This window comes from Heptranchias perlo, chromosome 12 (genome assembly GCF_035084215.1).
Source record: "Heptranchias perlo isolate sHepPer1 chromosome 12, sHepPer1.hap1, whole genome shotgun sequence".
Classification (NCBI taxonomy): domain Eukaryota; kingdom Metazoa; phylum Chordata; class Chondrichthyes; order Hexanchiformes; family Hexanchidae; genus Heptranchias; species Heptranchias perlo.
Window position 1 is genome coordinate 12,543,887 of NC_090336.1, and position 25,088 is coordinate 12,568,974.

Genomic DNA, 25,088 nt, shown 5'->3' on the forward strand with positions numbered 1-25,088 from the left:
TGAACCAGTTTCCCTCCACCATCCCTGATTGGAAATTTGAGTTTCTCACTGCTATCCCCAGATTGGAAATAGGAAATGGCAGAGGAATTGAACAGATATTTTGTACCTGTCTTCACAGTAGGAGACACTAATAACATACCAATAATAGTGGATAATCAAGGGGCAAAGGGGAGGGAGGAACTAAAAACAATCACTAGAGAAAAAGTACTAGGTAAACTAATGGGTCTAAAGGCTGACAAGTGCCCTGGACCTGATGGCTTGCATCCGAGAGACTTAAAGGAAGTGGCTACAGAGATGGCGGATGCATTGGTTGTAATCTTCCAGAATTCACTAGATTCTGGAAAGGTCCCAGCGGATTGGAAAACTGCAAACGTAACACCCCTATTCAAGAAGGGAGAGAGACAGAAAGCAGGTAACTATAGGCCAGTTAGCCTAATATCTGTCATTGGGAAAATGCAAGAATCTATTATTAAGGAAGTAGTAGCAGGACATTTGGAGACTCATAATGCAATCCAGGAGAGTCAACATGGTTTTATGAAGGGGAAATCATGTCTGACAAATTTATTAGAGTTCTTTGAGGAAGTAACGGGCAGGGTGGATAAAGGGGAACCAATGGATGCGGTATATTTGGATTTCCAAAAGGCATTTGATAAGGTGCCACATAAAAGGTTATTGCACAAGATAAGAGCTCATGGTGTTGGGCGCAACATACTGGCATGGATAGAGGATTGGCTAACTAACAGAAAACAAAGAGTCATGATAAAAGGGTCATTTTCAAAATGGCAATCTGTAACTAGTGGGGTGCTGCAGGGATCAGTGCTGGGGCCTCAACTATTTACAATATATATCAATGACTTGGATGAAGGAAGCGAGTGTACTGTGGCCAAATTTGCTGATGATACAAAGATAGGTGAAAAAGCAAGTTGCGCTGAGGACACAAAGTGTCTGCAAAGGGATATTGACAGGTTAAGTGAATGGGCAAAAATTTGGCAGATGGAATATAATGTGGGAAAATGTGAAGTCATCCACTTTGAAAGGAAAAATAAAAAAGCAAAATATTATTTGAATGGAGAAATACTACAAAATGCTGCGGTACAGAGGGATCTGGGTGTCCTCGTACATGAAACACAAAAAGTCAACATACAGGTGCAGCAGGTAATCCGGAAGGCAAATGGAATATTGGCCTTTATTTCCAGGGGGATGGAGTATAAAAGCAGGGAAGTCATGCTACAACTGTACAGGGTGCTGGTGAGACCACACCTGGAGTACTATGTACAGTTCTGATGCCCTTATTTATGGAAGGACATACTTGCATTGGAGGCAGTTCAGAGAAGGTTCACTAGGTTGATTCCGGGTATGGAAGGGTTGTCTTATGAGGAAAGATTGAACAGGTTGGGTCTATACTCATTGGAGTTTAGAAGAATGAGAGGAGATCTTATTGAAACATACAAGATTCTGAGGGGACTCGATAGGGTAGATGCTGAGAGGATGTTACCCCTCATGGGGGAATCTAAAACTAGGGGCCATAGTCTCAGAATAAGGGGTTGCCCGTTTAAGACGGAAATGAGGAGGAATTTCTTCTCCCAGAGGGTCGTGAATCTTTGGAATTCTTTACCCCAAAAAGCTGTGGAGGCTGAGTCATTGAATACATTCAAGGCTGAGTTAGACAAATTTTTGATCAGCAAGGGAGTCAAAGGATATGGGAAAAGGGCGGGAAAGTGTAGTTGAGGTAAAAATCAGATCAGCCATGATCTAATTGAATGGCGGAGTAGGCTCGAGGGGCCGAATGGCCTACTCCTGCTTCTATCTCTTATGGTCTATAGAACGAGTTTCCCAGCACTATCTCCAGATTGGAAATCTAGAACGAGGTTGACCCTAGGCCTCAGGCTGGTTCTCCAAATTTGCAGACTGATACGTAGAATGAGTTTTTAAAAATTCATTCATGGGATGTGGGCGTCGCTGGCGAGGCCATCATTTATTGCCCATCCCTAATTGCCCTCGAGAAGGTGGTGATGAGCCGCCTTCTTGAACAGCTGCAGTCCGTGTGGTGAAGGTTCTCCCACAGTGCTGTTAGGAAGGGAGTTCCAGGATTTTGACCCAGCGACGATAAAGGAACGGCGATATATTTCCAAGTCGGGATGGTGTGTGACTTGGAGGGGAACGTGCAGGTGGTGTTGTTCCCATGCGCCTGCTGCCCTTGTCCTTCTAGGTGGTAGAGGTCGCGGGTTTGGGAGGTGCTGTCGAAGAAGCCTTGGCCAGCACCTTTGTTTGTCTCTGACACTTGAAGTACCAGTAAACACGGTATGTCAGAGAGAGCTGTTGCATGTTGCTCAAGTTGGTAGCATCCCTCCGTGTCCTTTTGTGTCGGTTCATTTTCCTTCAGTCAGACTGGAGTCTATCTCCACCCAGAAAGGATGTGGTTTTTATTTCTGTTCCTGATATTTCAAGCTTGTGTTGGATTGATGGGAGAAGCAATACTTACATAATACAGTGTGTACAATGTATTTCACGACTGCAACACGTCTGTTACTTTAACAAAAATATTGTGACACTTCCCTGTCACGAGATCGACACCACTGATTGCTTTGTCACAGTGCTTGTGGTGCCGTAGGTGTCAGCCTTGGCTCAGTGGTAGCGATCTCGCCTTGGAGTCAGAAGATCATGGGTTATAGCCTTAATCCAGACTAGTGAGCATATAATCCAGACTGACACTCCAGTGCTGCACTGGAGGAAATAAGATGTTAAAACCGAGGCCCTGTCTGCGCGCTCCGGTAGAAGCAAAAGATCCCATGGTATTATTCAAAGAGGAGCAGGGGATTTCTCCCCGGTGACCTGGCAAATATTTATCCCTCAACCAACATCACCACAAGAAACCGATTATCTGGTCATTTATCTCTGCTGTTTGTGGGATCTTGCTGTGCGCAAATTGGCTGCCACATTTCCTACATTACAACAGTGACTACAATAAAAACTAATAATTGGCTGTGAAGCACTTTGGGATTTCCCTAGGTAGCAAAAGGTGCTACATAAATGGAAGCATTTTGTTTCTATAGTCCCTATCACGTGGAACCCTTCCTAGTATCAATAATTGACCTTTATTTATTTTCCATTCTTCCCCTCTCTCCTGAAGCTGCCGCGTTCCTTTGTGAATATTTTTGGAATTTTATTTGTAAAAGTTCTTCCAAGAGCAAACCCCCTTCACCCCCCCCCCCAACAGCCATCCCTAGACTCACCAGGAGTGAAACCCCCCCCCACTGCTATCCCTAGACTCACCAGGAGTGAAACCCCCCCCACACAACCATCCCTAGACTCACCAGGAGTGAAACCCCCCCCCACAGCCATCCCTAGACTCACCAGGAGTGAAACCCCCCCCCACACAACCATCCCTAGACTCACCAGGAGTGAAACCCCCCCCACACAACCATCCCTAGACTCACCAGGAGTGAACCCCCCCCACACAACCATCCCTAGACTCACCAGGAGTGAACCCCCCCCCCACAGCCATCCCTAGACTCACCAGGAGTGAAACCCCCCCCACAGCCATCCCTAGTCTCACCAGGAGTGAAACCCCCCCCACAGCCATCCCTAGACTCACCAGGAGTGAAACCCCCCCCACAGCCATCCCTAGACTCACCTGGAGTGAAACCCCCCCCACTGCCATCCCTAGACTCACCAGGAGTGAAACCCCCCCCACTGCCATCCCTAGACTCACCAGGAGTGAAACCCCCCCCACTGCCATCCCTAGACTCACCAGGAGTGAAACCCCCCCCACAGCCATCCCTAGACTCACCAGGAGTGAAACCCCCCCCACTGCCATCCCTAGACTCACCTGGAGTGAAACCCCCCCCACTGCCATCCCTAGACTCACCAGGAGTGAAACCCCCCCCACTGCCATCCCTAGACTCACCTGGAGTGAAACCCCCCCCACTGCCATCCCTAGACTCACCAGGAGTGAAACCCCCCCCACTGCCATCCCTAGACTCACCAGGAGTGAAACCCCCCCCACAGCCATCCCTAGACTCACCAGGAGTGAAACCCCCCCCCACTGCCATCCCTAGACTCACCAGGAGTGAAACCCCCCCCACAGCCATCCCTAGACTCACCAGGAGTGAAAACCCCCCCACAGCCATCCCTAGACTCACCTGGAGTGAAACCCCCCCCACTGCCATCCCTAGACTCACCAGGAGTGAAAACCCCCCCACAGCCATCCCTAGACTCACCTGGAGTGAAACCCCCCCCACTGCCATCCCTAGACTCACCTGGAGTGAAACCCCCCCCCCCCCCACAGCCATCCCTAGACTCACCAGGAGTGAAACCCCCCCCCACAGCCATCCCTAGACTCACCAGGAGTGAAACCCCCCCCCACAGCCATGCCTAGACTCACCAGGAGTGAAACCCCCCCCACTGCCATCCCTAGACTCACCAGGAGTGAAACCCCCCCCACAGCCATCCCTAGACTCACCCGGAGTGAAACCCCCCCCACAGCCATCCCTAGACTCACCAGGAGTGAAACCCCCCCCACTGCCATCCCTAGACTCACCAGGAGTGAAACCCCCCCCACTGCCATCCCTAGACTCACCTGGAGTGAAACCCCCCCCCACTGCCATCCCTAGACTCACCAGGAGTGAAACCCCCCCCACTGCCATCCCTAGACTCACCAGGAGTGAAACCCCCCCCACTGCCATCCCTAGACTCACCAGGAGTGAAACCCCCCCCACAGCCATCCCTAGACTCACCTGGAGTGAAACCCCCCCCACTGCCATCCCTAGACTCACCAGGAGTGAAACCCCCCCCACTGCCATCCCTAGACTCACCAGGAGTGAAACCCCCCCCACAGCCATCCCTAGACTCACCTGGAGTGAAACCCCCCCCACTGCCATCCCTAGACTCACCAGGAGTGAAACCCCCCCCACTGCCATCCCTAGACTCACCAGGAGTGAAACCCCCCCCACAGCCATCCCTAGACTCACCAGGAGTGAAACCCCCCCCCACAGCCATCCCTAGACTCACCAGGAGTGAAACCCCCCCCACTGCCATCCCTAGACTCACCTGGAGTGAAACCCCCCCCACTGCCATCCCTAGACTCACCAGGAGTGAAACCCCCCCCACTGCCATCCCTAGACTCACCTGGAGTGAAACCCCCCCCACTGCCATCCCTAGACTCACCAGGAGTGAAACCCCCCCCACTGCCATCCCTAGACTCACCAGGAGTGAAACCCCCCCCACAGCCATCCCTAGACTCACCAGGAGTGAAACCCCCCCCCACTGCCATCCCTAGACTCACCAGGAGTGAAACCCCCCCCACAGCCATCCCTAGACTCACCAGGAGTGAAAACCCCCCCACAGCCATCCCTAGACTCACCTGGAGTGAAACCCCCCCCACTGCCATCCCTAGACTCACCAGGAGTGAAAACCCCCCCACAGCCATCCCTAGACTCACCTGGAGTGAAACCCCCCCCACTGCCATCCCTAGACTCACCTGGAGTGAAACCCCCCCCCCCCCCCACAGCCATCCCTAGACTCACCAGGAGTGAAACCCCCCCCCACAGCCATCCCTAGACTCACCAGGAGTGAAACCCCCCCCCACAGCCATGCCTAGACTCACCAGGAGTGAAACCCCCCCCACTGCCATCCCTAGACTCACCAGGAGTGAAACCCCCCCCACAGCCATCCCTAGACTCACCCGGAGTGAAACCCCCCCCACAGCCATCCCTAGACTCACCAGGAGTGAAACCCCCCCCACTGCCATCCCTAGACTCACCAGGAGTGAAACCCCCCCCACTGCCATCCCTAGACTCACCTGGAGTGAAACCCCCCCCCACTGCCATCCCTAGACTCACCAGGAGTGAAACCCCCCCCACTGCCATCCCTAGACTCACCAGGAGTGAAACCCCCCCCACTGCCATCCCTAGACTCACCAGGAGTGAAACCCCCCCCACAGCCATCCCTAGACTCACCTGGAGTGAAACCCCCCCCACTGCCATCCCTAGACTCACCAGGAGTGAAACCCCCCCCACTGCCATCCCTAGACTCACCAGGAGTGAAACCCCCCCCACAGCCATCCCTAGACTCACCTGGAGTGAAACCCCCCCCACTGCCATCCCTAGACTCACCAGGAGTGAAACCCCCCCCACTGCCATCCCTAGACTCACCAGGAGTGAAACCCCCCCCACAGCCATCCCTAGACTCACCAGGAGTGAAACCCCCCCCCACAGCCATCCCTAGACTCACCAGGAGTGAAACCCCCCCCACAGCCATCCCTAGACTCACCAGGAGTGAAACCCCCCCCCACAGCCATCCCTAGACTCACCAGGAGTGAAACCCCCCCCACAGCCATCCCTAGACTCACCAGGAGTGAAACCCCCCCCCACAGCCATCCCTAGACTCACCAGGAGTGAAACCCCCCCACAGCCATCCCTAGACTCACCAGGAGTGAAACCCCCCCCACAGCCATCCCTAGACTCACCAGGAGTGAAACCCTCCCCACAGCCATCCCTAGACTCACCTGGAGTGAAACCCCCCCCCACAGCCATCCCTAGACTCACCAGGAGTGAAACCCCCCCCCACTGCCATCCCTAGACTCACCAGGAGTGAAACCCCCCCCCACAGCCATCCCTAGACTCACCAGGAGTGAAACCCCCCCCCACAGCCATGCCTAGACTCACCAGGAGTGAAACCCCCCCCCACAGCCATGCCTAGACTCACCAGGAGTGAAACCCCCCCCACTGCCATCCCTAGACTCACCAGGAGTGAAACCCCCCCCACAGCCATCCCTAGACTCACCAGGAGTGAAACCCCCCCCCACAGCCATCCCTAGACTCACCAGGAGTGAAACCCCCCCCACTGCCATCCCTAGACTCACCAGGAGTGAAACCCCCCCCACTGCCATCCCTAGACTCACCAGGAGTGAAACCCCCCCCACTGCCATCCCTAGACTCACCTGGAGTGAAACCCCCCCCCCCACTGCCATCCCTAGACTCACCTGGAGTGAAACCCCCCCCACTGCTATCCCTAGACTCACCTGGAGTGAAACCCCCCCCCCCCACTGCTATCCCTAGACTCACCTGGAGTGAAACACCCCCCCCCCCCCCCCCCCCATGGCCATCCCTAGACTCACCTGGAGTGAAACCCCCCCCACTGCTATCCCTAGACTCACCAGGAGTGAAACACCCCCCCCCCCCCCCATGGCCATCCCTAGACTCGCCTGGAATGAAACCCCCCCCCCACTGCCACCTTCGCCTTAGCATTCCTGGGCTAGGGAGCTTTAAAGACCGGGCAGGATCAGGTTCCAACTCCTGATTCCAATCCAATACCCGTTGCATGAGGACACTGTCAGCTTCAATGTGATGGCCCACACAGTCAATAAGCCCTGCTGACAGCTACCGTCCAGGCCTGCACATGAAGAATAACAGCTCCTTGTGTAAAGGCAGCTGTTGTCCATGGCGTTGTCTCATTACGCTCATGTGAAGCACCTTGGGATATTTTACTATGTTAAAGGCGCTATATAAATGCACGTTGTTGTACATGTCGGGAATGGAGGGCAAAAGTGCAATGATTTTTTTCTCCTTTCCTTCCCTCAAGAACTTGTCTTTTGGGGGATTGCAATTAGAGCCGTCTTATGGTGCTGCCTTTGAATGCGGCTAATCTCTGGATGAGCTGCACCAATGGTTTTCTGTGACTAGGGGGTTTGGTATATGGGAGGGGGGCTGTGGGGTGGGGGGGGGAGGCGGAGAGAGGCTGAGGTCTGGGAGCAGCGGGGCGGGTGGGGGGAAGAGAGGCTGAGGTCTGGGAGCGGCGGGTGGGGGGAAGAGAGGCTGAGGTCTGGGAGCGGCGGGGGCGGGGGGGGGGGGGTGGGGGGGAAGAGAGGCCGAGGTCTGGGAGCAGCGGGGGGGGGGGGGGGGAAGAGAGGCTGAGGTCTGGGAGCGGCGGGGGGGGGGGGGGGGGGTGGGGGGGAAGAGAGGCCGAGGTCTGGGAGCAGCGGGGGGGGGGGGGGGGAAGAGAGGCCGAGGTCTGGGAGCAGCGGGGCGGGTGGGGGGAAGAGAGGCTGAGGTCTGGGAGCGGCGGGGGGGGGGGGGGGTGGGGGGGAAGAGAGGCCGAGGTCTGGGAGCAGCGGGGGGGGGGGGGGGGGAGGGGAGAGAGAGGCCGAGGTCTGGGAGCGGCGGGGGGTGGGGGGAGAGAGGCCGAGGTCTGGGAGCGGCGGGGGGGGAAGGAGAGGCCGAGAAGTTAGATCGGGATTCTAACCATCCTTTATTTGAAACCTCCCGCAGTGATGCCGGACACAAGTGCCCAGTGGACAATGAGGTGTTGCTAGAAGCCCAACTTTTCCCAGATAATTTTGCGAAACGGGAAATTCTTTCGCTGACAGTCAAGTGTCCCAACAAGGGCTGCTACCAGAAAATGGAGCTGCGACATTTAGAGGTTGGTTTGGAGTTGTTGTTTATTTATTACCCACCTATTGTGGAAATTGTCACCACTTTGATTTTTTGTTCTTGATTGGTTTGGTTTTTCAAAAGTTTCACACTTGAGTCTCAATAGACAACACTTATTGAAATATGGGAAAGGTGGGTCCCCCCGTGTTACATTATGTGTTTTGGTAAAATTAATATGGTACCCCACCTATAGATTGTCGATACACTGACTACCACCACAAAGTCCCCCCTTTTTTTTCAAACTATTCTCAATGCAGCAGGTAGAGAAACCCTGACGGTTGAGTAAATACAATGTCCAGTGTGGTCATCAGTCATACAAACCCGATCTGTGGGTCAGTGCACTGTCCAGTGTGGTCATCGATCATACAAACCCGATCTGTGGGTCAGTGCACTGTCCAGTGTGGTCATCGGTCATACAAACCTGATCTGAGGGCCAGTGCACTGTCCAGTGTGGCCATCAATCATACAAACCCGTTCTATGGGTCAGTGCACTGTCCAGTGTGGTCATCGGTCATACAAGCCCGATCTGTGGGTCAGTGCACTGTCCAGTGTGGCCATCAGATCTCACAGGTCTGTGTGATATCAGTGCAATCCGATCCCCCATCCTCCACGTAACCTGACTCTGAATCAGCAGCAAGACCAGGTGCCTGGGCTCGGCGTCTGGTCATGGTCAGGGGAGAGGTGGAAAGAAAAGGTCGTCCAGTTGTGACCAGTTTTATTTTAAACAAATACTGCTCAGTATCTTAGATAATATGAGTTTCCTTGCTGCTGGGGAAACCTTTTTAACACTTTCCTTCAATCACAGCCAAATATCCTGTATCTGCTTCCATAACCAGACCTCGAGGCCAGCTCGGGGTGGGGGTGGGGGGGGGGGGGAATCTGGCTGCAGTATATTGATCTCAAAAAGTGCTGAAAGAAATTTAAGCTGGTTCTTGGTGACAGCCACGTGTGTGTGACCGTTTACAGTGTACAGAAATCTGTCAAGTGCTTGTTTATTTTAACCAGTGGGGGGGTCTGCCGTTGACCATGTTGGGCCGTGTTTGTGTTGCAGGATCACCAGGTGCAGTGCGAGTACGCCTTTGTCGATTGTCTGCAGTGCGATGCCGTGCTGTGGCGAAAGGAACTCCAGCAACACATGGAAACGGACTGCCCCAAGAGGCCCATCACCTGCGAGAACTGCGCCTTGCTGATGGCCTATGAGGACAAAAAGGCAGGCCTCCTCTTCTATTCCCCCCCCCCCCCCCCCCCATTACTCCCAGACCTCAGCCACCCTCGGCCTGGAGACGCACACAGCCCATCTGTAGCCTGTGGACTTCCTGTCATTTTGTAGATGCTCTAGTATCGCTTCCTCTTTTGAAAGTGATTAATTTTGTTTTCTTCCCCTTTCCCTGCTGTCCTTAGGCGCCCCTTTGTCACCCAGCGGTCAACACTAAGGACATGTTAGGAATGAGATGGGCGTAAATTGCAAGCCTAGTTGAATGCACGTGGAGCTGGGCTTATTTTTCACAGTGACGTACCTCAGAACGGGTGACCCGGAATGAAAATGAGGGGCGGTGGCTGCTTTTGAAGTCATTCCCTAAAAATGAGGTCTTTCTCCAGGTCTCTGCCAGGTTTCTGCTCTTGGGTGAACAAGTGCGTGTGAGGAGGACCTCTCCCTCTCTCCCTTCCCCTCCCCTCTGCCCTGTACGGCCGGTGAGGCCGGCGGGAGCACTGTGCTGTTGGTGAGGTTTCATGGGGATGGGTCATGCCATTTGTTAATGGGTAATTCATACACCAGGAAAGGGAGGGACATTAGTGTCGGGTATCTGCTTCTCAGAGCCAGCTACCCGTCCCCTCTACCACCGAGGCCACGGATATGAGAGAGGACATAAAGTAGAATTATTGTACCACCACCTCCTCCTCCCCCTCAACAGAAGAGGGTTCCTTTTTTATGCACAGGTTTCGATATGGTCTAAATACAGAGCTCAAATAAATCTGAGCTCGTGCTACCTGAAGAGACTGGGACTGAGAGTAGATGAGGCTAATGGCCACATCCTGTGCGCTCTATCATGAAGTGTTAACCCTTGGAGGAAGGATGCTGAGCAGGAGCCAAGCACTTCCCCACAAACAAGTCAAAACAAAAGTATTCAGGGAGGACGATTTTTCATGACTGCTCTTGCTCACTGCCTTGTAGGCAGTTCAGAATGACAGGTGAATGGCAGCAGGTTTCCTGGCCCCTGTCAACTGTGTTATCCTGAGCGGTGCAAAAAAGGGAAGGAAAATTATCATTTGCATGTTGAAAAATTATCTTAAGAGTCCACTGTGTGGAAATTAGTGTTTTTTATATTTTTGTAACTCTATGGTTTGTACAGCAGGGGGCAGTGTCTCACTGCAAGCCTTGTGCATATTTATGTCAGAATCAGTATTGTAATAGGTTCAGCTACGGGGAACCATCTTAAATCCGTGCCATCCAAAAATTAGTTTATCTTTTTAATTTTTGCTTTTACTTCATTTTCTCACCATGTCAAATAACATTACCTGCTGTGCTCAGTCATCAGACTGTGGAATTGGAGAGACTTCTTTTTTTACGGGCTCTTGTCGTTCAGTGAAAGCCAAGCACCTTTTGATTTTTTTTTTTCTCTCCCCGTTGTGTCTCTGGTCTCCCTGGTTCATGTACTTGTGCTACTGAGCGTTTATATGGTTGTTTAGTTAACCAATTTATTCACTGTTTTAATTACACAGCTAACACCAGGCAAAACATACACCTTATCCAGCCATAGAGTTACAATGGACAGGACTCCAATGGACCAAACCCTTTCCCTTCCACCCCCATTGCATAAAATTCCTATGGACCAATCCCTTCCTATTCACTCCCTTTATGTAGAATTCCGATGAACTAAAGATTATCCAATAGGGCAATTAGAACCAGTCCTGATCTTGACCCCCCACCCAATCTGATGCATGAATGTCGCTCCTTGGCTTATACTGAATCTTTGTTTCTGTTTATGATCTAGGGTCATGATCTGAACTGCCCGTTGGCCAATGTCATCTGTGAATACTGCAACATGGAGCTCATCCGAGAACAGGTGAGTGGCTCCAATGTTACACTGTCCGTATATTATTACAAATTTTGTGCACGTATGCACTTTCTAAAAAAAAAAAAAATCATTTTCGGGATATGGATGCTCCATCCCCCCCCCCCATCCCTAATTACCCTTGAGAAGGTGGTGGTGAGCCGCCTTCTTGAACCGCTGCAGTCCGTGTGGTGACGGTTCTCCCACAGTGCTGTTAGGAAGGGAGTTCCAGGATTTTGACCCAGTGATGATGAAGGAACGGCGATATATTTCCAAGTCAGGTTGGTGTGTGACTTGGAGGTGGTGTTTCAATGCACCTGCTGCCCTTGTCCTTCTAGGTGGTGGAGGACGCGGGTTTGGGAGGTGCTGTCGAAGAAGCCTTGGCGAGTTGCTTTAGTGCATCCTGTGGATGGTACACACTGCAGCCACTGTGTGCCGGTGATGAAGGGAGTGAATGTTTAGGGTGGTGGATGGGGTGCCAATCAAGCGGGCTGCTTTGGATGGTGTCGAGCTTCTTGAGTGTTGTGGAAGCTGCACTCATCCAGGCAAGTGGAGAGTATTCCATCTCTTGTCCAACCTTCCTAGTGTCATGATTTTTCTGAAGTCTTGTTCCCAACTCCATTGTTTGTGTGTGTGTGTGTGTGTGTGTGTGTGTGTGTATATTAAAAGATTACTTACATTCATCAACTGACTGAGGGCAATACCACAGGCAACTCTTTAGTTAAACAGTGTAGTGACTGGTGTGCACCACATCTCTGGAACTACATTGCTAAATTAACCATTTGACCATAAGGAAGTAACTTAACAATGAGAGGCCTGTGTCTTGTATTACTCACTCACCCAGACAGGTGTGGAGCTCTCTGGTGTCTTATTGTCATGATAGACAAGGGGTTGGTTCCCATCAAGGCTAAATTCTGTTTGGCAAGGAAGAAAACGACTTATATCAAGAATTGTTCCTACTTGGAATTCCCCTCCTTTCTACTGGTAGTAGCTAATCCGTGGCCTGACCTTCTAAGCCTCGTACTTTTATACGGAGGCCTGGAGTTTCCATTAAGGGCGTAATCAGCAAATTGTGCCCAGAATGCGCCCAACACTCTGCCAGTTTTGCCGAGGTGAAGTTATCCCCACGTTTCTGCGCAAACTCATTAGCACAAGCGTGAAGATAAAATCTCCCGTGAATCAGCGCAATCAATTCATGGCTGGAACAGAGCCGAAGGGGAGTCTCACGGTGCTAGGGTGGGGCCATATAAAAGGTAAGGAAAAGAAATTCCCCTTCAGAGTGAGGCCGGAGACCACAAGGTAAGCAACACATTTCTCTGATGGAACTAATGATTTCTCAGCAGCTGGGCAGACCCGTGGCTTTCGGTTGACTGCTGGTCAGGTGATTAATGCTGGATTCATGTGACTCCGCGGGGGTGCCTGTGCTCCTGAGAATCTGGGCACAATGTGATGAACCCCCTCCCCCCGGAACGGGCACAATAGGTGGAAACTCGCCATTCCAACCTGGGGGCGTGGCCAGTTTTGTCTGTCTGTGTCTTTCTTTCTGCCTTTCTTTTTCCTTTTCTTTCTTTCCCTTTGATTGGAACCAGCAGTTCTCTGCTGGGTCACTAGATGGCGAACCAATTACTTCTAATTAATTGAACCACTGGACCCAAGGCCCCAGTGTGTTTAGCAACTAGTCCAGTGGACAAGTAAATGCCTTTCAGCATCGACACTCGCAGCTCGTTTTTGTCACACAGTTGGAAATCCCTTTGGTGAGCTTTCTGTGAACGACCTCCAACGTAAAGCTCATTGCACTTTCTTTAACGTTACATCGATGGGCCGCTGGATGTGTCGCTGGACCTACTGCCCGGTTGGTTCGTTGGCCTTAATTTCAAGCCCCTAGATTAGCGATTGTGAGGCTTCCCGTGTCAGGGCGAGGGGAGTGGGTTACCTGATCTGCTTGTGGTTGAGGCTTGTACTGTACTGGCAGTAGTTGTGGGTGGAATCTGTCCTTCCTGCAGCTGGAGTTGGGAGAGGTGGGAGAGGGTCGGGTCGGAGGATGTGGAGTCTAGGGGTGGAAGGATGTGGGTGGGGGGGGGGGGGGTGGGAGGATGTGGAGTCGGGCTGGGAGGTGGGTCGGGGGTGGAGTCTAGGGGTGGGAGGAGGTCTGGGAGGAGGTCTGGGGCTGGGAGCAGTGAGGAGGAGGAGTCTGGGGCTGGGAGCAGTGAGGAGTCGGAGTCTGGGGCTGGGAGCAGTGAGGAGTCGGAGTCTGGGGCTGGGAGCAGTGAGGAGTCGGAGTCTGGGGCTGGGAGCAGTGAGGAGTCGGAGTCTGGGGCTGGGAGCAGTGAGGAGTCGGAGTCTGGGGCTGGGAGCAGTGAGGAGTCGGAGTCTGGGGCTGGGAGCAGTGAGGAGTCGGAGTCTGGGGCTGGGAGCAGTGAGGAGTCGGAGTCTGGGGCTGGGAGCAGTGAGGAGTCGGAGTCTGGGGCTGGGAGCAGTGAGGAGTCGGAGTCTGGGGCTGGGAGCAGTGAGGAGGAGGAGTCTGGGGCTGGGAGCAGTGAGGAGGAGGAGTCTGGGGCTGGGAGCAGTGAGGAGGAGGAGTCTGGGGCTGGGAGCAGTGAGGAGTCGGAGTCTGGGGCTGGGAGCAGTGAGGAGGAGGAGTCTGGGGCTGGGAGCAGTGAGGAGGAGAGGGGTGGTGGGTGGGGAGTGGCCAGCTGCTGAAAGGAAGAGGAACAAACCAGAGTAAATCCACAGGAGACTGCACTGCGAATGAAAACATCTCTGGTTTTGGTGACTCACTTCTTGGTTTTAACTTAAATGAAATGATTCTCTCTACAGATGCAGAACCATTATAACCTGGACTGCCCAAAAGCACCCGTCCCCTGCACTTTCAGTACGTTTGGCTGCCCGGAGAAGGTGAGTTAGTGCTGGAATGTTCTGTGCCACTGTGGAGCCTGATTCAAGGCATTTTGAAGAGACTGTTGCTGGCATAATCCTGAGATCTATACCCCTGCACGAGTGTAAAACAAATGAGTTATTACCTCCTCACCCCGATAATTGTACGTCTGTGAACTGGTATCGAACAGGAAGTGGGTATGAGTTCCTGTGTTAGTTTTAGTACCATAATTTATTTTAAATGGTTTAGTGACTGTTTGTTTAAAATAGCACAGATAGGAGTTTATACAAACCCATTAATTGGTTCGCTACTGATCACACACACACACAGGGAAATTAAGTCCACAAATTTGTTACCCCTTCATTCCTCACCATGAGCCAGAATGGGATAAGGATTAGTCCTGACAGTCCCCCTGGTATCAGTTACTCCTGACAGTCCCCCTGGTATCAGTTACTCCTGACAGTCCCCCTGGTATCAGTTACTCCTGACAATTGTACAATAGTGAGAATTCTATGTACCAGCTACTCCCTTAATGGCAACAATGGGATGCCTTTCTGTCAGTACAAAGCAAGGATTGCTCCTGATTGTCGTATACCCATGTATCAGAACAGGGTAAGATGGTTCCTGACTGTCGTATGCCTGTGTATCGATAGAGATCAGGATTACTCCTGATAGTATGCCCTTGCCTTCCAGTATCAGCTACTCCTGATAATAGGACAGGCATGTACCAGTACACAATAATTGAGTTTGCAGTTAAACTAACATTTATACATTTGCCAACATTTGTTAGGTCTAAATCTGGACAGGTGTGATCAGACAGGAGGAAGTCAGGTAAAGCGAGAGGGTAGGAAAGGAGAAGTCGAGTCATAAAAATTTCAAGACCGAAGGAGGTCTTGGAGCTGTGCTGAAGCAATCGACTCTAATCCCTTGTCCAATTTTAGTCTTTGTCATTCCCTTTAGCTGCTGACTCAGCTCAATGGCCATTTGCAGTAATGTATTGCATATTCTCAATAACCCTTTGCATGAAAGCATATCCTATAATCCCTGTACCAGTATGATTAGTGAATTACATAGAAGTGCAGCATTGAAGCAGGCCATTCGGCCCACCAGGTCCATGCCTGTGTTTATGCTCCATGTGAGCCTTCTTCCTCTAACCCTATCAGCATATCCCCTTCTATTCCTTTCTCCCTCCATGTTTTTACCTAGCTTCCCCTTAAATGCATCCATGCTAGTCGCCTCAGCTGCTCCTTGTCGGTGAATGGGACAGCTGGGGGAGAGGCAAGAACTCAAAACATTGTGACAAGTTGGAAGGAAATCCAGGACTGCAGGTGGTGTGAAATGAACAATGCAGAGGCTCTTTCACCTCCCTCTGCTCGAGGTCACACCGTTGGCTGCCCCTAATAAATTTTATAAAAAATATTTACCTTTCTGCTTTGATCCCCAGAGAGAGAAATGCTGTTTTTACTCAACTTTTGTCTTCCTAAGGCCTGAGATGACCGTTGATTATCGTCGAGCGGTTTGCAGCCTAATAAACCCACTAGCTGCCCCTTTTTTTTGAAAGCAGTGATTTGTACCCTTGACTTGTTACCTGCTCTTCCATCATGACTTATGCTTGCGACCACTTGGGGCTCAATGACTCACAGGGTTTAATGCTCACGTTTCAGGCTGGAAGCTTTAAATGTTTAGAAAGCCAAATGGGGGAATAACCTTAAAATTAGAGTTAGACCGTTCAGGGGTGATGTCAGGAAGCACTTTTTCACACAAAGGGTAGTGGAAATCTGGAACTCTCTTCCCCCAAAAAGCTGTTGAGACTGGGGGTCAATTGGAAATTTCAAAACTGAGGTTGATAGATTTTTGTTAGGCAAGGGTATTAAGGGATATGGAACCAAGGCGGGTGAATGGAGTTAAGATACAAATCAACCATGATCTAATTGAATGGTGGAACAGGCTCGAGGGGCTGAATGGCCTACTCTTATTCCTACATTAAAGTCTCCCAGTGAATGGTGAGCATCAACACTTCCGCAAGTCAGTGAGTCCCGAGTGTTAGCAACACTCTGCTTGGGTCAGTCCTGTAGAGGGTACTACATTCTTCCCATCCCATTTCTGCCAAAGGGCTCTTGACTTAAAGCATTAACTGCTGATTCCTTTTTCAGACGCTGACTGACCTCCTGTGTATTTCCAGTATTTTCTGTTTTTTATTTGATTTTCAGCCTGTACAATTTTTCTTTTTAACTCTATTTATATTTAGATTGTTGCGTTTGCATTCTCATCCTTGTGTTTAAATCCTTCCAAGGCCTCGCCCCTCTCCATCTCTGTAACCCTCTCCATCTCTGTAACCTTCTCCATCTCTGTAACCTTCTCCATCTCTGTAACCTTCTCCATCTCTGTAACCTTCTCCATCTCTGTAACCTTCTCCATCTCTGTAACCTTCTCCATCTCTGTAACCTTCTCCATCTCTGTAACCTTCTCCATCTCTGTAACCTTCTCCATCTCTGTAACCTTCTCCATCTCTGTAACCTTCTCCATCTCTGTAACCTTCTCCATCTCTGTAACCTTCTCCATCTCTGTAACCTTCTCCATCTCTGTAACCTTCTCCATCTCTGTAACCTTCTCCATCTCTGTAACCTTCTCCATCTCTGTAACCTTCTCCATCTCTGTAACCTTCTCCATCTCTGTAACCTTCTCCATCTCTGTAACCTTCTCCATCTCTGTAACCTTCTCCATCTCTGTAACCTTCTCCATCTCTGTAACCTTCTCCATCTCTGTAACCTTCTCCATCTCTGTAACCTTCTCCATCTCTGTAACCTTCTCCATCTCTGTAACCTTCTCCATCTCTGTAACCTTCTCCATCTCTGTAACCTTCTCCATCTCTGTAACCTTCTCCATCTCTGTAACCTTCTCCATCTCTGTAACCTTCTCCATCTCTGTAACCTTCTCCATCTCTGTAACCTTCTCCATCTCTGTAACCTTCTCCATCTCTGTAACCTTCTCCATCTCTGTAACCTTCTCCATCTCTGTAACCTTCTCCATCTCTGTAACCTTCTCCATCTCTGTAACCTTCTCCATCTCTGTAACCTTCTCCATCTCTGTAACCTTCTCCATCTCTGTAACCTTCTCCATCTCTGTAACCTTCTCCATCTCTGTAACCTTCTCCATCTCTGTAACCTTCTCCATCTCTGTAACCTTCTCCATCTCTGTAACCTTCTCCATCTCTGTAACCTTCTCCATCTCTGTAACCTTCTCCATCTCTGTAACCTTCTCCATCTCTGTAACCTTCTCCATCTCTGTAACCTTCTCCATCTCTGTAACCTTCTCCATCTCTGTAACCTTCTCCATCTCTGTAACCTTCTCCATCTCTGTAACCTTCTCCATCTCTGTAACCTTCTCCATCTCTGTAACCTTCTCCATCTCTGTAACCTTCTCCATCTCTGTAACCTTCTCCATCTCTGTAACCTTCTCCATCTCTGTAACCTTCTCCATCTCTGTAACCTTCTCCATCTCTGTAACCTTCTCCATCTCTGTAACCTTCTCCATCTCTGTAACCTTCTCCATCTCTGTAACCTTCTCCATCTCTGTAACCTTCTCCATCTCTGTAACCTTCTCCATCTCTGTAACCTTCTCCATCTCTGTAACCTTCTCCATCTCTGTAACCTTCTCCATCTCTGTAACCTTCTCCATCTCTGTAACCTTCTCCATCTCTGTAACCTTCTCCATCTCTGTAACCTTCTCCATCTCTGTAACCTTCTCCATCTCTGTAACCTTCTCCATCTCTGTAACCTTCTCCATCTCTGTAACCTTCTCCATCTCTGTAACCTTCTCCATCTCTGTAACCTTCTCCATCTCTGTAACCTTCTCCATCTCTGTAACCTTCTCCATCTCTGTAACCTTCTCCATCTCTGTAACCTTCTCCATCTCTGTAACCTTCTCCATCTCTGTAACCTTCTCCATCTCTGTAACCTTCTCCATCTCTGTAACCTTCTCCATCTCTGTAACCTTCTCCATCTCTGTAACCTTCTCCATCTCTGTAACCTTCTCCATCTCTGTAACCTTCTCCATCTCTGTAACCTTCTCCATCTCTGTAACCTTCTCCATCTCTGTAACCTTCTCCATCTCTGTAACCTTCTCCATCTCTGTAACCTTCTCCATCTCTGTAACCTTCTCCATCTCTGTAACCTTCTCCATCTCTGTAACCTTCTCCATCTCTGTAACCTTCTCCATCTCTGTAACCTTCTCCATCTCTGTAACCTTCTCCATCTCTGTAACCTTCTCCATCTCTGTAACCTTCTCCATCTCTGTAACCTTCTCCATCTCTGTAACCTTCTCCATCTCTGTAACCTTCTCCATCTCTGTAACCTTCTCCATCTCTGTAACCTTCTCCATCTCTGTAACCTTCTCCATCTCTGTAACCTTCTCCATCTCTGTAACCTTCTCCATCTCTGTAACCTTCTCCATCTCTGTAACCTTCTCCATCTCTGTAACCTTCTCCATCTCTGTAACCTTCTCCATCTCTGTAACCTTCTCCATCTCTGTAACCTTCTCCATCTCTGTAACCTTCTCCATCTCTGTAACCTTCTCCATCTCTGTAACCTTCTCCATCTCTGTAACCTTCTCCATCTCTGTAACCTTCTCCATCTCTGTAACCTTCTCCATCTCTGTAACCTTCTCCATCTCTGTAACCTTCTCCATCTCTGTAACCTTCTCCATCTCTGTAACCTTCTCCATCTCTGTAACCTTCTCCATCTCTGTAACCTTCTCCATCTCTGTAACCTTCTCCATCTCTGTAACCTTCTCCATCTCTGTAACCTTCTCCATCTCTGTAACCTTCTCCATCTCTGTAACCTTCTCCATCTCTGTAACCTTCTCCATCTCTGTAACCTTCTCCATCTCTGTAACCTTCTCCATCTCTGTAACCTTCTCCATCTCTGTAACCTTCTCCATCTCTGTAACCTTCTCCATCTCTGTAACCTTCTCCATCTCTGTAACCTTCTCCATCTCTGTAACCTTCTCCATCTCTGTAACCTTCTCCATCTCTGTAACCTTCTCCATCTCTGTAACCTTCTCCATCTCTGTAACCTTCTCCATCTCTGTAACCTTCTCCATCTCTGTAACCTTCTCCATCTCTGTAACCTTCTCCATCTCTGTAACCTTCTCCAGCCCTACAACTCTCCGAGATCTCTGCGCTCCTTCAATTCTGGTCTCTTGTCCATCCCTCACTTCCTTCGCTCCCATCATTGGCGGCTGTGCCTTCAGCCGTCGAGGCCCTAAGCTCTGGAATTCCCTCCCTAAACCCCTCTGCCTCTACACCCCTCTGCCTCTACACCCCTCTCCTCCTTTTAAGATGCTCTGTAAAACCCATCTCTTTGACCAAGCTTTGGCCACCTGTTCTAATGTCTCCTTATGCGGCTCAGGGTCAGATTTTTTTGTCTGATTATATTTCTTGTGAAGTGCCTTGGGACGTTAAAGGCGCTATATAGATGCAAGCAGTTGTCGATGCTTTTATGTATGAGATAAAATGACATTTTATGTGTGCTGTATAACGGGAGCCAGCTAACACTGTACCACTGCTTCAAATCATTCAGATGCAGAGGAATGACCTGGCCATGCACCTGCAGGATTACACGCAGGCCCACATGCGGATGATGGCCCAGACACTGCGAAGTGTCAGCACGGGACTAAACTCTCAGGTGTCGTGCACCGACATGCTAAGTTCGGAGGTGGACTTCCAGCCAGCGGCGCTCCCAGGGCTGCTGCAGGCCTCGCGCTCGCACTCTCACTCTCACTCACCGGCGCACGGGGCCCAGGCATCGTGCGACTGCGCCCCCCTGCTCCAGAACCTGAAGGAGACGGTCCAGCAGCTGGAGGGCCGCCTGGTCCGGCAGGACCACCAGATCCGTGAGCTCGCCGCCAAGATGGAGACGCAGAACGGCCAGGTGGGGGAGCTGAAGCGCGGCGCCCGTGCGCTGGAGGAGCGCGTCGGCGAGCTGGAGGCCCAGCAGTGCAACGGGATTTTCATCTGGAAGGTGGAGAACTTCAGCGTCCACTTGCTGGCGCAGGCCGAAGACCAGCCCGTGGTGCTCCACAGCCCCGGCTTCTACACGGGCAAGCCGGGCTACAAGCTGTGCCTCCGGATGCACCTGCAGACGCCCAGTGCCCAGCGCTGCTCCAACTACATCTCGCTTTTCGTCCACACCATGCAGGGCGAGTACGACAGCTACCTGCCCTGGCCCTTCCAGGGCACCATCCGGCTCTCCATCCTCGACCAGTCCGAGGGCCCCGTCAAGCAGAACCACGAGGAGATCATGGAGAGCAAGCCCGAGCTGCTGGCCTTCCAGCGGCCCGCCCTGCAGCGGAACCCCAAGGGCTTCGGCTACGTCACCTTCCTGCACCTCAAGGCCCTCAATCAGCGGACGTACGTGAAGGACGACGCGCTGCTCGTCCGCTGCGAGGTCGTGACCCGGGCCGACCTGAACTGGACGAGGAAAGATGACTTTCAGCCTCGCTCGGCAGACAGCGGCCTGTGAAACCTGGCCGGTGCTGCGCCGCCGTTTGGTGGCATCACTTTACTGTACCAAGGCGAGGGGTGAGGCCTATTACAATACCGCCATTCAACAGTGTTACTTCACCAAGGGGGATGAGGCCTTCCTCCTCGATCGTTGCCATTGAAAACTGAATCGATCATTGCCCTGAATGTTTGAGAATCACTGGTGGTTAGAATGCCTGTCACTGATGAATACAGATAGGCTGGTCAGTTTGAATTGACACTGCCAGCCATTTGTTATTTGTTGCATTTTATATAGAATAATTTTATTTTCGTACCTTTTTATGGGTTGAATCCAGGTTAGGTGTGCGTGTGAGAACTGTATGAGAGTGAGATTGAGCTGATTTGAATCTAATGTACATGGCATCACGAGTCTTGTATAATAAATGCGAATGTATATTTTTTTGGTGCTTGTCGAGGTAAGGGACGTACTTGCTTGGGCGGGTCTGAACATGCAGGAAGTATGATCCCTGCTCACTGGAGTGAGAGTTCTCAATCTGATCCACTATCTCCCGCTCTGACCAGAATTGTGGCTGAGTTTGTATCTGGCACTGGTGGCAGCACACACTTGAATCCCGTCTTGCAAGGCGTGTGTTCCAAGTCCAGGGGCCTCTCTTTCTTTGTGGCCTCCTCAGGCTGTAGTGCCGAGGTAGCCTGTTCCGAGTGCCAAGGGCTGGACAGTTTTCCTACTTTGCCTGGGTTTATTTTCTTCCTCCTCCTTCCACTGATCTTCTCCCCTCTTCTGGGAGCTTCAGTTCCCTTGTCGGGTGCGTTCCAGTAGCTGTGTTAAGTGGCCCTTCTTCAGGTGTGAGCCAAGACAGCGGGTGGTGGAAAGCTGTTCAACTGTGAGGGGCATACCAACCTGCTTCTCTCTTCTCTCCATGTCCACACTTCCAGCACCTGGTTCCTCCCCAGATTCCAGGGGCGCCGGCCGAGCTCAGTTGCGGTGCTCCTACTGTCACCGCTTAACTCGGCAAAAGCCCGGCATTGAATGTGGGATCTTCCTTAACCTGCTTCGGCCTCAGAAGCATTGACATTCTTTCAAGAAGAACATGGGGGTTCTCCCATGTCCTGGCCAACAGTTATCCCTTAACCAGCACCATTTATGAATGACCATATAACTTTTTTTCATTGCTGTTTGTGGGACCTTGCTGTGTGCAAAACGGCAGCCCCGTTTCCTACATTACAACAGTGACTGCACTTTAAAAATACTTAATTGGCTGTGAAGTGCATTTGGACATCCTGAGGATGTGAAAGGTAGTCTGTCTGGTCCTGTCACAGTGTCTCCTACCTGCCTGCTAGATACTCATTGTGGAGGTGCTGCAGATCCCGTGGAGGGCAAGCGGCTTTGTTTCATTACAAAAGCACTTCATCCTGCCGAAGCGGTGGTTGACAGTGTATTTTTGTTGCAGAGACTGTCCCCTGACAAAGACCATCCCACTTTGAAGGAGAAGAGAAAGTCCTACACCGTAACCATGCCCATTCATTCTGCAGTATCCTCAGGCCTCTAGTTTTCTTCACTATATAATTGCCTGTGTTTTGGACTACTTCATATGCATCTCGATTTAAAACAATCAGTGGGGCCCCTCCCCTCCCCTCCCCTCCCCGATGGCCCGGTGGGTAAAGGCACCACCCAGTGTTAGCACTAAACCCATGCAGGCCAATCAGCCCCAGGTTGACGCTCTGGTCTATGTTGAGTTAGCTGGGGCAGCAGCTGAGGTGCGGGGACAAATGACCAGTGATCTCTTCCGTTGACTCCTGCTGCAAAGCATGGATGTGCAGGCTGGTGAGGACAGGACAGTAGTTTAGCTGGGACGCAGCTCACGGTTGAGTGGCCTGACTGTTGGTGATCGCGCGAAAAGGTTGGCCCCTTGTGTGAAGTAGTGGAAAGCAGCTGCCACCCATGAAACTATAGCATCAGTCAGCACCTAGAGATGAGGAGATTGTTAAAAGGAAGAGACTTGTGTATCACATTTCTCAAATGTTTGTGTTTACCAGACAGTGCATTACTTTGAAGCGCACGGGCTGCCATTTTTCCCGATTCCACAAATGAGGATGCAATGAATAACCAGTTAATCTGTTTTTGGTGATGGTGTATAAGGGAGGATTGTTGGCTCGGCCAGCGGGAGAGGTCTGTGAGAAAAAAATTACAAGCATTGAGAACTTTAATACAAAAACAGTACAATTAAACTGTTGAACTTTTGGGTCTTTTCTACCCTTCTTCCTCTAGATGTTTCACCTTGTGTATTTTAGACTACTCTCATATGTGAAGGTCGTAGGGTCAAGCCCCACTCCAGAGACTTCAGTGCAGAACTGAGGGAGTGCTGCACTGTCGGAGGTGCCGACTTTAGGATAAAATGTTGAACGAGGCCCCATGTCAGGTCGAACTGAAAAGATCCGATGGCATTATTTAAAGAACAACATGGGGGTTCTCCCAGTGTCCTGGCCAACATTTATCCCTTAACCAACGCCACTTATAAATGACCAGATAATCTGTTTCTTTTTCATTGCTGTTTGTGCACAAATTGGCTGACGCGTTTCCCTACATTACAACAGAAACCACACTTCAAAAGTACTTCGTTGGCTGTGAAGTGCTTTGGGATGACCTGAGGACATGAAAGTTGCTGTATAAATGTAAGTTTGTTATTTCTTTAGCTTCTTATGTCTGGAGAATCCCTTCACCAACTCTGATATTAGGTTTAATAGCCTGCCTGGAATAACAAACTGAAAATCTTTCTTCAGAGTTCTTTAACTATTGGATCTATCCAGTGCCTTCACAAGGATCCCGGGATGAATATCAGTCACTAGACCTCCTTTTAGGCCCTGACTACCAAATAAACTTAATAATAGAGGAATAAATGGTAATATAATGTACATATTTTACATTAGATGTTAAAACTATGACTCAAAACGAAGAAAATAATGGTTCACAATTTCTATTCTAATTTTATAAATATTGTCATATGTGTCCGTATAACGTAGTAACTGTTGGTTATATCTCCTGCAATCACTTCCTGTCAGTCTCCCCATCATATTCTGTTAATAACTTCCCTTTTGTTATAGAATAGTTTATTTTTTGGCTTAATAGAAGAATTCCATGGGAGGTCTGCTAATATATATTACATGTATGTGTACATTATTAAAATTTGTGTCATCACTTGTAAACACTGCCTAAGGACTTTTCTGTTAATTGTATCAATACCCCTGTTCTATTTGTAATTTCCCATAACGCCTGGAGGTGGTGCTGTAATAGCATTTTGTCATTTAGCCACAGCCTTTAATCATACTTTTCCTTTCACAAAACCTCTGTGCACTCCCCCTGTTCAAAAAGAATTGCTTTGAATATCCATGATGTGGAGATGCCGGTGATGGACTGGGGTTGACAATTGTAAACAATTTTACAACACCAAGTTATAGTCCAACAAATTTATTTTTAATTCCACAAGCTTTCGGAGGCTTCCTCCTTCGTCAGGTGAACGGTATGGAAATGACATTTTCGAATCCTTCGCATTTTAAAATCACAGAACAATGCCTGGTGATTACTGCCCGTTGCCAAGGCAATCACAGTGAGCAGACAGAAAGGTGTCACCTAAAAAGGCCACCGAATATACAAACCCCCAAAAAAAAGAGAGAGAGAGAGAGAGAGAAGGAAGACAGTCAATGACCCGTTATATTAAAAACAGATAACATTTGCTCGCTGGTGGGGTTACGTGTAGTGTGACATGAACCCAAGATCCCGGTTGAGGCCGTCCTCATGGGTGCGGAACTTGGCTATCAATTTCTGCTCGACGATTTTGCGTTGTCGTGTGTCTCGAAGGCCGCCTTGGAGTATGCTTGGACATTCAGCAGTCATGGACATTCAGCCACCAACCTTCGGGTAAGCGTACTCCAAGGCGGCCTTCGAGACACACGACAACGCAAAATCGTCGAGCAGAAATTGATAGCCAAGTTCCGCACCCATGAGGACGGCCTCAACCGGGATCTTGGATTCATGTCACACTACACGTAACCCCACCAGCGAACAAATGTTATCTGTTTTTAATATAATGGGTCATTGACTGTCTTCTCTTTTTTTGGGGGTTTGTATATTCGGTGGCCTTTTTAGGTGACACCTTTCTGTCTGCTCACTGATTGCCTTGGCAACGGGCAGTAATCACCAGGCATTGTTCTGTGATTTTAAAATGCGAAGGATT

General features: G+C 50.1%; 1 protein-coding gene across 1 annotated transcript in view; it reads left to right on the forward strand.

The window, feature by feature from the left end:
- traf6 (TNF receptor-associated factor 6) overlaps positions 1 to 24,339 on the forward strand; it is a 65,721-nt gene extending 41,382 nt beyond the window's left edge. Inside the window, exons 6-8 of the mRNA XM_067993667.1 lie at positions 11,423 to 11,494; positions 14,300 to 14,377; positions 19,937 to 24,339. Coding sequence (XP_067849768.1) covers positions 11,423 to 11,494; positions 14,300 to 14,377; positions 19,937 to 20,878 — 1,092 coding nt within the window. The 3' untranslated portion in view covers positions 20,879 to 24,339. The remainder of the gene's footprint in view (positions 1 to 11,422; positions 11,495 to 14,299; positions 14,378 to 19,936) is intronic.
- Positions 24,340 to 25,088: the final 749 nt, after the last annotated feature.